This window comes from Aulonocara sp. 'chitande type north' Nkhata Bay, linkage group LG23, assembly GCF_057382095.1.
Source record: "Aulonocara sp. 'chitande type north' Nkhata Bay isolate Kocher_YH1m ecotype deep benthic linkage group LG23, A_spYH_male_GT1.1, whole genome shotgun sequence".
In the NCBI taxonomy this organism is placed as follows: Eukaryota; Metazoa; Chordata; class Actinopteri; order Cichliformes; family Cichlidae; genus Aulonocara; species Aulonocara sp. 'chitande type north' Nkhata Bay.
This window is the reverse complement of record NC_141365.1, coordinates 43,203,124-43,219,720: the sequence shown is the minus strand read 5'-3', so window position 1 is coordinate 43,219,720 and position 16,597 is coordinate 43,203,124. Positions and strand designations below refer to the sequence as shown.

General features: G+C 42.1%; 2 protein-coding genes and 1 non-coding gene across 4 annotated transcripts; 2 read left to right on the top strand and 1 right to left on the bottom strand.

Moving 5' to 3' along the window:
* The first annotated feature begins 403 nt into the window (after positions 1–403).
* trnas-cga (transfer RNA serine (anticodon CGA)) lies at positions 404–485 on the top strand. The gene has a single exon. It is a non-coding gene; the product is annotated as a tRNA-Ser (tRNA).
* A 1,508-nt stretch (positions 486–1,993) lies between these two features.
* Positions 1,994–8,090, bottom strand: gpr180 (G protein-coupled receptor 180). Its single transcript, XM_086283709.1, has 10 exons — positions 7,862–8,090; positions 6,843–6,986; positions 6,619–6,713; positions 5,985–6,090; positions 5,533–5,713; positions 5,261–5,310; positions 5,015–5,172; positions 4,655–4,852; positions 4,497–4,574; positions 1,994–4,357 (listed from the first exon to the last, which is right to left on the bottom strand). Exons 1-10 carry the CDS (start codon positions 7,998–8,000, stop codon positions 4,202–4,204), a joined length of 1,305 nt encoding a protein of 434 aa, XP_086139835.1. The 5' UTR covers positions 8,001–8,090; the 3' UTR covers positions 1,994–4,201.
* A 435-nt stretch (positions 8,091–8,525) lies between these two features.
* Positions 8,526–16,553, top strand: tgds (TDP-glucose 4,6-dehydratase). 2 transcript variants are annotated; one of them, XM_086283130.1, is made up of 12 exons: positions 8,526–8,741; positions 10,197–10,263; positions 10,407–10,475; positions 11,680–11,770; positions 11,875–12,023; positions 12,103–12,201; positions 12,951–13,010; positions 13,703–13,746; positions 13,848–14,013; positions 14,121–14,176; positions 14,332–14,429; positions 14,502–16,553. In XM_086283130.1, exons 1-12 carry the CDS (start codon positions 8,695–8,697, stop codon positions 14,618–14,620), a joined length of 1,065 nt encoding a protein of 354 aa, XP_086139256.1. In that variant the 5' UTR covers positions 8,526–8,694; the 3' UTR covers positions 14,621–16,553. The 2 variants fall into 2 exon arrangements, with proteins under 2 accessions (XP_086139256.1, XP_086139255.1); XM_086283129.1 differs by having other exon boundaries at positions 14,332–16,553.
* The last annotated feature ends 44 nt before the right edge of the window (positions 16,554–16,597 follow it).

Sequence of the window (16,597 nt, the reverse complement as noted above, 5' to 3'; positions counted from 1 at the left end):
GTACGGGGAGTGTGACTGACTCGTACCTGCTTGAAGGTTCTAGTAGTCAAGTAAACTAGATATACATTACATCTTCCATTTCTGTGTGCTCACAGAAGAGAAGTCGGTAACAACATTTGCTCAAAAACAATGTAAAATATGTAATATATCCGGTCTATTAGGTCAATAAGGAAACTCAAAGGCTTTTGATAACTGGTGCTTGCTAATGGATAATTTTGCCAGTTAAGAAATTGGCCCATTCATAGTCTTTGTTGCTGTGTTCTATAGGACGAATTCTTCGTAATGTTATAATGACGTTTTGATAAAGAGTGCGTGTCCGACAATACATAAACTTTAAGCTTGTCATACGTCGGCTTTGTGTCTTGGGTTGTATACCAGTATGCCGGCGTCTTGGGCATGCGTAGTCACGGTGGCCGAGAGGTTAAGGCGTTGGACTCGAAATCCAATGGGGTTTCCCCGCACAGGTTCGAATCCTGTTCGTGACGAAATTTAATTTATGTTATCCATTAAAGTGCAAGCTGAAGCCGAGGTGCTAGCTAGCTGAAGTGTTCCTCCCTTACAAATATACAGTGTACGAGCATAATTTCAATAAATATAACTGAGTTTTGTTAATTTCATATTCAGTTACACATTACAAATGTAACAGGTAAATACTTTTAGTTTTAAATTGTTAGCTTTGATAACTCATTAGTTTGAGCAAATTAGTTATATTTCTGCTACATAAATGGGTGATAATTACTTAGTATAATTCTTTTTTTTAATCTGTCTTTATCTGTCTTTTCCCCCCTTTCCCACTAAAGTTGAATGTAACATTACTAATGTATTTGTAAGGTAATTGTTTTTTTGTTGTTGTTTTTTTCTTTTTTATATTATGTGTGTTTATTGTGGGGTGGCACTTCTATTTGTACTCAAAGGAGCTTGCAAAGAAAAGCATCTGGACTTCTTTAAGTTGCTTGAAGACGTTTCACCTCTCATCCAAGAAGCTTCAGTTCTAAGGTCAAGTGGTGGAGAGTCCCAGATTTAAACCTAGCGGGAGTTTCCCCCCACAGAGGGACAAAAGGACCCCCTGATGATCCTCTAATCGCCTGAGCCAAGGTGTGGAACTGGGTGTGGGTCCCAATCAGCCAGAGTTTCGGGTGTGTTCATTGTGAAACCTGGCCCCATTTTATCATGCGAATTCCTGAGATCAGATGGCCCAGGATGTGAGTGGGCGTTAAGGCGTCTGGGGAGGGAACTCAAAACTGGATTATAGATGGCAGAGAGTTGGTGTCGTAAAGCCCCGCCTCTGTTCAAAGATGGTCGCTCACAGTGGACATAGATGGCTTCTTTCACTCCTCTTTCAAACCATCTGTCCTCTCTGTCCAAAATGTGAACATTGGCATCCTCGAAAGAGTGTCCTTTATCCTTAAGATGCAGGTGGACTGCTGAGTCTTGTCCTGTGGAGGTGGCTCTTCTGTGTTGTGCCATGCGCTTGTGAAGTGGCTGTTTGGTCTCTCCAATGTAGAGGTCTGAGCATTCCTCGCTGCACTGTACAGCATACACCACATTGTTAAGTCTGTGTTTTGGTGTTTTGTCTTTCGGGTGAACCAGTTTTTGTCTGAGCGTGTTGCTGGGTCTGAAATGCACCGGGATGTCGTGCTTGGAGAAAACTCTCCTGTGTTTTTCTGATACACCAGCTACATAGGGGATGACAATGTTGTTGCGTCTGTCTTTCTTATCCTCCCTCGCTGGTGTCTGATCTTCTTTTCTGTACCTCTTTGCTGACTTTAAGAACGCCAATTTAGGATAGCCGCACGTTTTGAGTGCTTCTTTTTCCCTTCAGGCTAGAACTGGGTTACTTAGATTAACCAGTGTAAATACAGGACAAGGTTACAGTGTACCTTATGATTCAAACCTCAAGCACAGTCAGTGGCGGCTGTGCTTTATGTAACTGTCACGTTTCTTGAAGCTGCAGCATGAAGGACAACATTAAGCACTTATTAGTTTCAGATTGGTTTTATTACAGTTGTCATGATCACAGGTGTAATAGTTACACAGGTTGTAAAAAATTAATATATGACAACTGAAGTGTGAAATGTAAACACTACAAAACAAAATGCACTTTGCCTCTAACTGAAGGATGAGCATTTAAAGTATACAGTATAACTGGTGGCCTCATAAATAAGATTGTCATTGAAGGACAATATGATGCATACAGGATGCACTGGCTCACATCCTGTGTGCAGACAGTAAATTATGCATGGATATAAGAAAAACGTGCACTTTTTCAGTAGAAACCAATCTGTATACTGATTTAAACAAGGTTGCACATTTTGGGATTAACAAATAACCCACGCAGGCTCATAGTCAAGTAGAACTTCATAAATAAGGAGGAGTATATACTGGTTTTCAATAAGGATTATAGCATATATTTAAAATTATAATGGGAGGTCTGTCTGTGTTTGTTTCAGATGGAGTTGGCTCAACTGTGCTACTTAAAAAGCTGCCAATTATATTTTCACCCCAGCTTTTCTCTCTTATTAGAAGGACCTGGATTGACTGTATCCAGGTAAACGTACTGCACCTTCATGCTACACTATAGATTATTCGTTTTTAATGAATTAAAAACAATCGATTTATGATTTAGGAGAGAAAAAAAGAATCAGCAAAAACATACCAAACATGAAACTCCAACCAAAGCTTCTTTATAACGTGCTGATCTTGAAATAAATAGCTGATTAATAAATATATTAGCTGTCAGTTTGCTAAGTGGGACTTGTCCTACATGACAGTGCAGCTCAGTTCTGCCTGGCTCTTATATAACACTAATATCTCATTTAATGAGCCTCATGTACAGTAATAACTTGATGACACAGGAATGGACGTGTGGGGTTGGAATGTATTTACACAGTGAAATTCATTGGAAGCCACCAAGTAGACTTAAGTTCTTCCTGATCTTTTTTATACTGAAGATTTTTTTAATAATGGGTTAGCCATGCAACGCATCTTAAGCTACGCGATTTAGAGTCTCACATGCTCTCAGCTCATAAAGTCATCAGCACCCAAGTTAAGGTGCAGCTGTATGTTAGTGTGTAAATGCTGATGTTTTGGCTCATCGTCTTCACTTTGGCTTCGCACAATCAAAGTCACGCATCCTTCTCAGTTAACAGTGTGACAATCCATTGCTTTACAGAACACATGCTGCATCCATCTGTTCAGACTTCCGCTGGTCCATCCGTCTGTCTGCCCATCTCGATCGATCCTAACACATGTAACGGCTGCTATGAGAAAACCAAACCCAACAGTGGCTCGAAATACCTCCGTGCCACAGAGCTGCACCAGAAACAAACCAATGAGCCTTCGTGGCCGCTCAGCCAACCAGGCCTTAGTTTCTAAGTAGAAACTAGAGATCGTAGGTCAATCAGAGAGTAGCACGTCCTCGCTTTTGCTTTGTTCATGGGGTTAATTAATCTGATATAAAGCGCCAGCCTCAGACACAAACTGAGACTTTTCCATCCTTCGTGGCTTTGATCCAAGTCGTTGCAGCTTTAATGAGCAGGGAAAGCTCAATGAGACGACGGCTTCTGCAATCCCGACCTAAATAGTAGCGTCTTTGTTTTTTCCTTGATAGTAAATCGATGATGCTTCTGTTTGTGTTATAATCAAATCCAAGAACAGAAATAAAACGCTCTCGAGTATTTTAATCTTGGCCCGCGTCCATGAGGCCCGGGCAGCCATCTCCACATTCGGCCCTGTCAGGAGTAAATCTTCGCTTCCTTTTTCTTTCCTCACATCTGCGTCTCTAGGTGATGCATCCTTAATCTGAATCCTGGCCGGCTGTCTTCATCCGTCCTCGTTTTTTTTTTGTTTCAATGGTATTTTGGCTGGCGTCATGGAGAACCAAAGAAACGGCCTGACAGCCGGTTCTCTCCTCCTCTTGTTCAGCAGTGCTCATGCTGGCTCCAGTCAAAAATCACTTAAAACTAGAGGTAGGCTGTTGTTGTACACATATCATCCTCTGTTCACCCTCTTTCAATGATTTCTTGGTAACTTGCTTCCTAGTAACTACAGAAGTTCTCCCAGGAAACAGTTAACTGCAAAGAAAATCAGTCCCTGCAGCGTCTGAGCACATTTTTTTTGAGGAGGAGCGTCACAGCATCATGGCACATCCACCCTTAGCTCGTGATAATCATTATTAGGAAAATTGTGAGGGTGTACATGCTCAGTAGCGCGCCCTGTGGTTCGTTCTGGACATGGTGAGGGGCAGGGAGACTGAGGACAGAGAGGACACCTCCCAGTAAAGAGAGCGAGACAGGAAGAGCTGGTAGAGGATGACCATGGAGATGGACTGGCAGAGGATCACCCCCATGGTCACCACCTGCAGAGGAGGAAGACAGGTGTAAACTTGGTGGCCAATGGAGGACAAAAGGTAAGAACTGAACATTTAAACTCAGTGAACATGAAAGAATTATCCTCAATAGCAAAAACTGTTGTTGTCTTTGTGCGGGAGTTCAAACCTTTTCCTTCTGATGCTCGTTGAAGATCACAGACATGAGGACGAGGATGGGATGACAGAGGAACCACAGGAAGCATCCCTGCACAGAACAAGACCACATGACCGCCCGAGAACCTGCAGGCGTCTGTTATGTCAGTTTTATTGAGAAATCGTTTTTACCTTGGCGAAGCTGAGGTAGAAGTCTCTCTTTAGGGTGCTCCTCTCGGTGGAGATGATCTGGTAGAGGATGGAGGCCAGCAGGAGGGCCAGGCCCACTCTCAGAGCCATGAGGAGGAGACCGGCCACACTCTGCTGGGCGTGATAGCTGTGGTGCTCACTCTCCGACTCTGAATACTGCTCCCACAGCAGCAGCACCGCCTGAAAATACAGTCCGGTTCTTAACAGTCATCTTATGGCAAATACCCCAAATGAACTCCCACCTCATTCTGAAAACATCACGTTTACCTGATCGGGATTCTATGTGCTGGTCAAATTTTCCTTAAAAATTAAACACTTGAAGTCATCTCAAGTTCTGCATACCTGTGTAATAACTCCACCAACAGCTACAGCCGTGGAGGCCGGAGACTGTTCCCACTGCAGAGGTCGGGACTGAGGCTTCCTGCCTCGGCTCAGGGTCCAGCCCATACACAGACTCAATAACATGTACAGCATGGACACCTGGGACACCATATCCCAGACTGCATTGGAGCCAAAAGAGAGGTTAACATGATCAGAGAGGTTCATTTTTTCTTTTATTGACTCTTTATAATGTTGCAGGTAACATACACTCAGCCAGGCTGCCCATCAGTGGAAGACCGATTCCATCTCTGGAATACCTGCAGACAACAGGAGGCACAAACAGAAACACTGTTGTCTTAATTCACATAGTTTTTTATTAACAACTCTGTACTAAATAAATACAAATATTCCGAAAGACTTAAAATACATTTTAGGTCATAAAACATTACTGATATGTAACAGTGGGCCATCAAGAGTAGCATGAGCTTTAGAAACATTATAAATATTGCGCTGCCTTTCTCTGGCTCTGCTGAATCTACCTGGCCAGGTGGATGTAGTTGCAGAGCGCAGAGCAGCCCTGTAAAGCCAGCGCTGTAGTCAGTACTTTGAGGACAGTGTGCATGGGTCCTCCTTTCCTCAGAGCCTGGTACAGAGGCTGGATATAGATGCAGCAGGCGATGAAGTAGGCCAGCAGCAGGAGGAAGTAAAAACTATGGAGGCCTAAGAGAGCGAGAGGGGAAAAATCATCAGCAATCCATCAGGATCAAACATAAAGTCCTGTCCTAATGTATTAATCAGGTCTGACATAGCACCTGAAGAGCCCTTACAACTTTTTATTAGTTTTACTAGATTTGGGACTTTATGCCAACAGTCATACTCTCACTGCAGAGGAAGCTAACAAGCATGAAATGCATCACCAGCTTGAGCTTAGTGATGCACTGACATTATCTGCTGTAGTCTGACAGCGGAGGGCATATTCGGGGTGTCTGACCTGCCTCCTCTGCACTGAAATGCTCCAGAGGGTTTCCAGCCGAGTCGGCATTAAACAGCAGGACAGTGAAATCAAGATCAGCGTGGCCGGCAATCAATACGTTTTCCTAAGGAGAGAACGAAAATCTTAGTGATAAGCAGAATCCATATAGTTATGACTATCATTATTACTCGATCATGCAGTACTGTTGAAGGCATTACTATCTAGTATAACAGCATTACTACCAATATTTCAACCTACTTTTCCAGAACCAGTTTTAAATATTTAACTGTGCATTCACACTGTCAGTGTTGTGTTTTGTGTTAGAATGAGCTCGCTGACAATAAATGTTTATTGTGACAGATTTATGACTGTGTGTGTATTTGACTGTATATATGCGTACATGACTGTGCATGCACTGACCTGTAGGTGTGATGCAAACCAAAACATTTGCGACCCTACATCAGTTTCTGCAGGAGTAGGACTGTATTTCACTGTATACTGCAATATAGAGTGCATGTGTCTTTGCACAGAGTCTCCTTTAGAGGTGTCCTCTTATTTGTTCATATTTGTGACAACAGCATCGCTGCTGCAGGTTTGCCTGACTGAAGCCCTAGTTGCATTATTACATTAATATTATATATAATTGTGTTACCTGACATGTATATCTGTCAGCATATAGGATCTGCCAGGCTGTGGGCAAAGACTGCCGAGGGATCGTCTGGTTGTGCTCTTCTTGACTGAGTGTAACTGTGGGTGGGTAGGGGTGGGGGAAGAGAGATGAGGTGACAGTGTGGAGGAAGGAAAGTGGAGACATAAATCAATATGGCATCATGGCAGGAGAATCCAGAATTGTATCAGCGATTGCTGGTTTCTTACTGGTCACGTCGGCTTTGGCGAGCCTCTCGGAGCAGCTGAGGTTGTCCAGCTCCGAGTCCATATCCTGATACAGCAGCAGTCTGGACTCTCTCTCTTTAGCCAGCGTTGAGCTGTCCACCCGGCACACCAGCAGACCGTTGCCGGCTAAACGAAGACAAGGCACCATGGTTGCAGCAGCTTCTCAGATGTAACATTTAACACTCAGATAGCATATTCGTGAAATTTTACAGACCAAACGGCTAACTAGTAATTCAATAATGTAGTCAACTGATTAGACTTTAATATATAAAACATTCATTTTCAAATATATAAGCTGGAGAACAAAGAGATTGTAGCTTTCAGTGGCCTTTGGATCTCTGAGGTCCAATGATGGGTCCCTAGTTTGCCAGCATGGTTTCTACCCATAGGCCCTTGTGCTTCACACAGGGTTAATCTCCTGAAACAAGTGAGATTAGCTGACATCTGGTAGCTTCAGACCTTTTTAAAGCAAAAAGTCTTGCAGAAAACACCCCCCACTATGCCATGTGACATGTGCAGCCAGCCTCTGTCCACACTGAGGGTGCAATCAGCTCATTTATGGGTCGGAAAGAAGTTGGATTCCTATAAGACCTGTAAAAAATACCTAAAAGTGTCCTGAAGCAAGTTTCCGGAATACTTGTTGGAGGTCAGCCCGAATAAAAATGCTATAAAACAAAATACAGAGGCTTAAGACAAACAGTAATTTGACATTAAGCAGCAAAGGTAAAGATAAAGCGCCGGCTGAATGCTGCCAGAACTGCTAATAATCAGTGCACACGTTATCAGATACTCGCATGACACGTTAGTTACACCCATTGTTGAGCGGCTCAGTGAGAGCTGTTAGCAAATAAAAAAAGGAAAGCAAACACGGGCACTAAACTGAGCCGTCAGCTCGTTATTACCCCACGTTAATCATTAAGGTGGCGTGAAAAGAAGCTAAGCCCGCTGTCAGAGCTGGAATGACACGCCAGCAGCAAGCACATCAGCACCGTCAACGTTACCTTGGTACATGAATTTAGTGATGAACTGGCCCTTCTGCTGTCTCGCCGCTTCGCTCTTAAAAAGTCCCGTAACAGTTTTCCCGGAAGCCTCTGAAGTGAGCAGCAAAACAGCCGCAAGTGTGGCTAATAAGTACGACATTTTCCCGCTTGTGCAGTTTAGCGTTATCGACAAATATAGGATGCCTCATCGATTCAATGAGCCACGAAGCCAGAAGTGAACCAGCTGCGTCAAGACCCCCAAAAGTTCGCCAAGCTGTGACCGGAAGTTGGATGTTCTTGCCCTCAAATAAAAGCTAAGCTTGGAAATAATGGATAATAAACGCGCGCGGAATGACACAAAACACATTCACATGAAGACACACCTGAAATAATATTATATTTAAGTTTGGTATAAAACTAAACGCAACACACACAAGTGTTGTAGGTTAAAATACTCGATATGACCTTTATTTTGGAAAGCACCACCGGATGATATGTGTTTATTTAAGAGGACTTGACTGGTTTTCGCTTGCCTACAGGTCTACGTTGACAGTTTGATTGATTCGGGATTCACGCAATCACATCGCGCTAACATCACTGCGTCATGTAGGACAACCAATCAGAGAGTAGAAACTAGTACACACACTATTAATGACCCGCCCGCTTTCAACGTGTCAACACTGCCGTGAAGCAGCCGGTGACTGTCGCACAATCCGGCTACTGTTATGGAAGGAAATAAAGCTCTGCTGTTTCCGTTAGGATAGCTAGCTTCCAGGCTTGATGTCGGAAAATATGTTTTTATTATACCTATAGGAGTTCATGTTGTGAGGTAACAGCTGCTGGAAGACCGGGAAATGGACTTCAACAGGACTGTTCTGGTGACTGGAGGCTCTGGATTCATGTGCGTTCGTATTTCATATCAGTGTACACTTAAGCTGAAATAACATTACGAACTTAGCATTTAGCTTGATAAACAGACCTGGCCGTGGTTCCTCTTTTAGTTATCAAGACTAGGACCTGTAAGGAAAACCTTTGCACAGGTGAAACAGAGGTAAACAATAAAGGAACATCTGTTAGCAATAGCAGTTATTTACTAAGAAATAAGCACAATCTTATTAGTGAAAAAGTATTTATTGTAAAAAACAAACGAACTAACATTACTCTGGCTTATTTTATAAATCATCCCGGTGTCTCTACAGCAGGGGTGTCAAACTCAAATACACAGTGGGCCAAAATTCAAAACTGGAACAAAGTCGCGGGCTAACATTAATATTTATTGAAAAAAAAAAAATCTTCCTCCAGATATAAGAATGAATCTTTTCTTATGGACTCAAATAAGTTTTTCTGGAAAACTGAATATGGAACAAGCAAAGCTTAATACTAAACAATACATATATTAGCTGTATAATACCAGTAGGCCAGCTCTAATAGTCATTTGGTATGGCTTCGCGGGCCAAATGTAATTAGGCTGCGGGCCAAATTTGGCCCGCGGGCCAGAGTTTGACACCTATGCTCTACAGGTTGAGTAACTGTTCACAAGTCTTGGAGTAGTAGTTTCAGTCCTGGGGTATATTTCAAAATATTATGGCAGACTGAGAATTGAGCCCACAAACACATGGAGCCAAATGCTCAGATGAGTGTTAAAGTGTAGTTAGCACTCAGTTAGAACACTTGTAAATTACTTGTTTTGCCTGTAATCTGTCAAGAAAGAACTTCCTGTGACAACACAGAAGCTGGAACCAGTTTTTGGCAAAGTGATCTCCATATATCCTTTATTTATCCTGGCAAAAAGTCTTATTGGCATTAAAAATGTCTTTTTCGAAATAGCTGTGACCAAGTGGGCAGCAGAAATTGCAGCAAATTTAAAATCAGAGTTCTTTCGAGATATTGGAAGTGACTGAAATGGACTGGATTATTTATAATGTAGGTACAATAACAGGTGATTTCTTTGTGTTAAATATAACCCCTTAGCAAATCCTGGTTAATACAGCCTCTTTACCAATATAAGCAAAGATATTAGACATAAAAAACACATAGAGACAGGTTTATTAACAGCAAATGGAGGAACAAGCAAAGTTTTCCCTTTTATTATAAGAAAAATGTAAAATTTGGGAATGCTCAGTACACAAATCAGGTTTCATTTCATTATTATGGTTTTATCTCACTAACAAATGAAGGAATCTCTGTTTGTGGGATGTGATTTCTGCAGTGTTTACATATAGGCAATGCAAAGTGGTCAGCTCATGTCGTCTTCTTGACATAAATGGCACAGACATGTGTGGGCTGATGGAGTCTCTGCCCAGATAAAGGCCAGTGGGGCGTAAATGAACTGTCTCAAATTTCTCTGCTCCTACAGCGGCTCCCATCTGGTGTGCTCGCTGGTCCACAGACACCCGGAATGGAGAATTATCAACCTGGATAATGTAAGTCTTAATTTTCTTCCCCCCCCCCCCTCACTCCGTTTCCAAATATATCACTCTGGGTTTGTTGTCTTTGTGACGTGCAAAGCTGCAGCTAGTGTCTGCTGTGTGCACTGTGGCACGTCTCACTGTCTGATCTCTTCCAGTTGGATTACTGCTGCAGCCCCAGGAGTCTGAAGAGCGTTGAAAACAGAACGAACTACATCTTTATCAGGGTGAGCGCTGATAAATAAACACATCAGGTCAAGAATAACCAGACTGACACCAGATTAGGGCTGCCACGATTAGTCGACTAGTCACGATTATGTCGACTATTAAAATCGTCGACGACTAATTTAATAGTCGACGCATCGTTTGAAGCTTTGTAAGATCACAAAGGACGCAGGAATAATAATAGTAGGATTTAAGAGTGTAATAACGGACTGAAACAGAAGATGGCAGCACTGCATGTACAAGGATGCCAGCTGCCGTTAAACCCCGAAGAAGAAGAAGCTGTGTCCCAGAATTCATAGCGCAGCTGTCAACAATGGCGGCAGCTAGTTAGTTTTAACTTTACTCTTATTATTCTTTCTGGGTCACAAAATAAACGTTTAACATATTTTCAGGCGAGAATGTAGCTGTGTAAACCTCAAATATCTGCTCAGTTTATCAAGACACCACGTATATTGTCAAAAGCGCTCCGACGTTTTCGGAGACGTCTGTTACCCACTAGCTCGTTAGCTAGGCGGGGGCAAGGCTAACTAGAGCCGTGAGAACACTGGACTCCCGGCAAATCGTTTTCAAACCCACCGCCGTCTTTCGCTAGTCAGGTTAAACATATATATAAGTCACTTAGATAACTTAAAAATGTTATTGTTTGGCTTTCTTTAGTATTTTATTTGTTCCTGAGTAAATCGGTTTGGCTGAGATTAAAGTTATAGTTTTTGCACAGCTAAAACTGTCAAGCAGACAGCTGATTATCAGAAGTGTGAGATGCTGGAGAATATACTCCGGTGTCCTGTTATATTTTAGAAAGCAAGGAGTTTATTAAACTTCACCGAAACAATCTGCAAATTTCATTAAAAATTAATAAACTACCATCTTGTCTTTATTTTTAGTTAGCACAAACACTTCAAGCTGTAAGCTAATGATAGTTATATAAGACCAGATGCTGCTGGTGCAATAAGCTGTACGCTGTACGTCCAATGGATGATGATCTGATTAGTCGACTAATCGCAAAAATAATCGGTGACTAGTCGACTATCAAAATAATCGTTTGTGGCAGCCCTACACCAGATGTCTATTTAATTTAATGCTACTTTTGTATAATTACATGTATTATTATGCTTAAAATAAGGTGTAATTTGAAGGATTTATCATCAGTTGAGCTTTAACTGTGCTGGGTGCACAGTTACTCATTTGGACTCTTTTCTTCAACAGGGGGATGTGTGTAACCCGCGGCTGCTGAACCACATCTTCAGTTCCAAAAACATCGACGTCATCTTTCACCTGGCTGCCAAAACTCACGTCGGTGAGCAGCAGCTTGTTCGGGCAGTTCTTATGAACAGGAGCTTTTGCAGTTTCATCTCTCGTGTTAAAGTTCTTTTCCTCTCTCCTTCCTCTCTGTGCTGTCAGAGGCTTCCTTTGAATCCCCGTCCACTTTCCAGCAGGTCAACATTGAAGGGACCAGAGTTCTGCTGGGAGCGGCCCATCAGGCCCGACACCAGCCACAGCGCTTCATCTACATCAGCACCGATGAGGTGTACGGAGCCAGTCTGCATGAGGCCAGTGGATAGATTGGGGTTGTTGGTTCGTGCTTTTGTTTATGGATCAGGCAGTGACGCTGATGTTTGTCCCCTACAGGTGTTTGATGAGAGCAGCCCAGTGAGGCCCTCCAATCCATACGCTGCTACTAAAGCTGCTGCAGAGTATCTGGTCAGATCGTACTGGGACCAGTACAAGGTAAACCCATACAGATGGGCCAGTAGCTTCCAAACCAAATAAATGACTTTAGATATTAGTTTTTGATTTTTCAGTTTTGGCTTGGATGTTAGTTACTCAGTTTAACAATCACAGTAGTGAAAACAGCATTATTATTGTGACCATATGACATGAACTTTGGAGCTCGTTGCCTTTGAAATAGTTGCTTGGCCACTGATTGTAGTCAGATGCCATCTTTAAAGATACTTTAGTGCATTTAGATGGCAATAAGATCGGGTCAGCCTGCTATCAGTCTACAACCGAGCCCGGTCGGATTGGCATTTGATTGCAATCAGTGATCAGAAAGCAGTTAACTTTCGCTGTCTACATACATAGAAATTCACATTAAGTCCTTATATTCAGAGTCCAGCCAGAGACTTATCGATTTGATGAGAAATCCTTCCATAAATAGTGATGTCGTTGCTGCAGGAAAGCGATGTAACTGCAAAATGATGTGGGCGCTCCACAACCTTCCAGTTTTACAGGAATATGACTAGAATGCAACCAGCTGGCAACTATAAGTCAAGTCCCCTGTTGCTGCAGACTAGTTGCGCTTGTACTCTTGTAAGAAAGAGAACTTCAAAACTGGGCAACTCTCATCAAAATAATCGACATGGATACATGGCACTAGAGGCCAGAGGTTAATGTGATTTGAGGTGAACTGTCCCTTTAATTTTAAAACCTGAATGACTTTTTTAATCTTTGTCATTTGAATACTGCTCTGTTACCAGTTTCCCATCATCATTACCAGGAGCAACAACATCTACGGGCCCAGGCAGTACACGGAGAAGGTCCAGTATCATGACTAAGCACACCCATTTGACATTAAGTGGCTAATTTTGCAGAAATATGCTCCATTTGTACAGTTTAAGATTTGAGGCTGTATATAAGATATCTGCGCAGCTGTATGTAGAACTATTTTCATGTATGTAAAGCAACATCAGGTCACACTGATGTCATCTGTGCAAGATTAATCTACAGCAGGGGTGGGCAACTCCAGGCCTCGAGGGCCGGTGTCCCTGCAGGTCTTAGATGTGTCCTTGAACCAACACAGCTGATCTAAATGGCTAAATTAGCTCATCAACATGTCCTGAAGTTCTCCAGAGGCCTGGTAATGAACTAATCATGTGATTCAGGTGTGTTGACCCAGGGTGAGATCTAAAACCTGCAGGACACCGGCCCTCGGGGCCTGGAGTTGCCCACCCCTGATCTACAGTGATACATATTTTAAAGATTTGTTTTAAGGTTGTTGTAATTACTGTCATTGCCACAAGGGGGAGACAAAAGTTCACCCTGCAGGTTTAAAAATGCTGCAATCAGCTGTGTGTTAACATTTGACTACAACTGAATGCACAGACAGAAAATGCAAAATCAGACTTTCACTTTCAGTTCCTTCCAAAGATTTAACTGGTTTTAAAGAGTTAAACATATCTTCTTCTTTGTCACCAAGCTTTTAATATAAATTGTCATCTTGATCTTTCAGGTCATTCCAAGGTTCCTCACCCTCTTACAGATGGACAAGAAATGGTGGGTTTGTTTTAACGAGCGCTGTCGTTCCGGTCTGTGTTTCACAGTAACAGAAGTGCTTATCCAATTAAACCCGTTTCTGTGCGTTTGCTCTGCGGCAGCACTATCCAGGGAACCCTTCCAAAATCCCGCCACTTCCTGTTTGTCAGTGATGCCATAAACGCCTTCCTGTTGCTTCTGGAGAAAGGGATTGTGGGAGAAATCTACAATGTGGGGACAAGCTGTGAGATTCCCATCATGCAGCTGGCGAGGGAACTTGTTAGGATGGTGGGTTTAGGAACTGTTTATTCAAACATTTAGCAGGAGCTTTTAGGAAGTAAGCGAATTAAATGAATACTAAAAGGTGTGTGTGTGTGTGTGTTCGTTCTGTTTAGGTCAAGAAAGTGCCAGAATCTGAAGTAAATGATTGGCTTGAGTTTGTGCCTGACAGGTAAGTAGAGAAAGAGCTGGCAAAAGCAGGGGAGAATTCCAGGAAGTAGCCAAAGCCTTCCACTTTGGCTTTAGACTCAAAATCTCCGTCTTTTGACATCTTGACCTTAAAAGCACACTCTTGTCCACTTTTAACCTTTGACCTCTGCTCTCCAGGCCGCGGGTCGACCTGCGTTACCCCATCAAGTGTGAGAAGCTGCAGCAGCTGGGCTGGAGAGCTGAGGTGTCCTGGACTGAAGGCATCAGACAGACAGGTACAGTCACACACACTCACACTCCCTTCCTGTATGGTGTGTTAGTGATTCATGCGCTTCTTGTTTTTACAGTGAAATGGTACCGAGACAACCCAGACTTCTGGTCAGACATCAGCGAAGACCAACCACCAATCAGGCGCGAGTTTGAAAATGCTGCCACCACAGTGGTCCCGATCAGCTCTGAATCTTGACTGACAGGAAGAGACTTAATTTTTTTTCCATACAAGTAATTTCACGTGATATTTATGTAGCACAGAGGCCATCAGAATCAGAATCAGAATACTTTATTGATCCCTGGGGGAAATTATTTTTTGTTACAGTGCTCCATTTTAAACCAACATTAAGACAAGACAGACAATACGCTAACTAAGAATAGTACAATATATACATATATATACATACATACATACATACATACATCATGGCTGGTTTAAAGCTCAATGAACAAAACACTGAATCCTTCAGTTAGCATCAGTCTTACTCTGCAGAACATTTCATTCTCAGCCGTCTCTCAGTTAAGACAGTCTGAGCAACAGGACCTGAAGTGCCAGATAACCAAGGGGAGAGCCTTCAAAGCAGACGTACAGCTGGAAATTAATGCACTTTATTAACTTCATAGTAATTACAATCTTAGCTGATATTAACAGTGTCTTGTCCTGCTCATTGTGATTTTTTTTTAATTATATGTTTGCACACTGTGGGCTGAGGGACATTAATCTCTGATTGGTTCAACATTTTCATTTAGTGTTGGCAGGATCCTGGAGTCGTACAGACAAACAGGTTAAAGTGTCAGCGCAGTAAGAAAAACTGAGGGGAAGAGCAACGCCTCACCTTTGATTGCGTTTGGCTGAGTATGCAGTGCAGGCACAAGTTTAAATTAAGACTCCTCTTTCCTGTTGGCTTTCATCAACAGAAAATAATCAGGATTGTAAGAATAGATTTTTAAGTTGGGCTTTGTTAACTTTAGCCTTCTTTTACCAAATGGCCTGAAATAGAAATGATCTCTGTTGATGTAGGTAGCACAGACTCAGTGCCTTATTTCCAGTGTACATGGATTATGAACCCAAGAGGCTCATTTTGAGACCAGAAGAAACTGATTTGACCTTCTTCAGCCTTTTATCTCATGCGTTTCCTTTAAGATTGTTAATGCAAATATTCTGGTCGCCGTTTGGCCCAGACTAGAACGACACATTACATAATGGAACAGGTTTCAGAGAACAAGGGTTATGCAGGTAAATCCTAGATAACCCTCTAATGAACGGATGTCTGCCATTGTACACCGTGGGCCAAATACTGTGATCAGAAGACAACTGGATCAGAGAAACTCCACACTTAATGCCTCATATGTTAATAAAATAAGTTTTTCTACATGACAAAGATCTGTCAGCACAACTCTTTGGGCTTAAACCGTAAGAAATGTGAATAATTGGTAGCTCAGTTTTATAATTTTAGTACATTCTGGACAAAGTTTTTGTTCACTAATTTTTTTTTTCTTTACTGTTGACTTAAAAAAAAAACCATTTAAGTTTTTTTTAAATATTTCATTACTTTGGTGTATCATGAATGGCCACAGGGGAAGATCTTTGGAGTCTTTGCTGAACTGGCTCCAAGGCCTCATGTTTGACACCCTATTGTATGTTAGTCACCAGTATTTTGCACTTAGTCACTTCAATCGCTTGCATCAAAGTTGAGAAAGGTTTCTAAGCAGTTTTACTTTTGCCAGATCTCGACTTTTTACGGTCTCTCGTCACAGCATCACTGCGAATCACTTCCTGTGTGGACGCAGCTTTATTCAGAGTTAGAGGCTGCTGTTCTGTTGTTCTACACAAAGCTAATAAAACTGACTCCAACTTTTAAGAAACGTGGCTGTCAGGTCATTTTAATCTGCTTATTGAATGAAGCAAACAGCTTCGAGTCATCCTCTGCTACCAGTCAGCAAGGCTCTGTACCAAGTTAGAAAGATGTAGGTGCAACTTCAGATTTCAAATTAGTTGTTTATGATTTTTAATGATGTGTTTTAAGGACAACAATCATTCCTGTCAGATGCATTTTATGCACACCATTTTTATAATTTGATGCTGTAGAATGTATTTATTTTCAAATAAACACTTTTTAATAACTTCAGTTTGTGTTTTTCCATGTCTGTAAAGTCACACACGTACACAAAC

What these genes read in the sequence shown, in the direction of transcription:
- gpr180 (XM_086283709.1), bottom strand. Translation starts at nt 8,000, where the DNA reads ATGTCGTACTTATTAGCCACACTTGCGGCTGTTTTGCTGCTCACTTCA. An exon ending in GATGGGCAGCCTGGCTGAGT is followed by an intron (nt 5,173 to 5,260) that starts GTATGTTACCTG and finishes GCTCCAATGCAG; the next exon opens with TCTGGGATATGGTGTCCCAG. An exon ending in TTGGTGGAGTTATTACACAG is followed by an intron (nt 4,853 to 5,014) that starts GTATGCAGAACT and finishes CTGTATTTTCAG; the next exon opens with GCGGTGCTGCTGCTGTGGGA.
- tgds (XM_086283129.1), top strand. Translation starts at nt 8,695, where the DNA reads ATGGACTTCAACAGGACTGTTCTGGTGACTGGAGGCTCTGGATTCAT. An exon ending in GAATTATCAACCTGGATAAT is followed by an intron (nt 10,264 to 10,406) that starts GTAAGTCTTAAT and finishes GATCTCTTCCAG; the next exon opens with TTGGATTACTGCTGCAGCCC. An exon ending in CCAGGCAGTACACGGAGAAG is followed by an intron (nt 13,011 to 13,702) that starts GTCCAGTATCAT and finishes TTGATCTTTCAG; the next exon opens with GTCATTCCAAGGTTCCTCAC.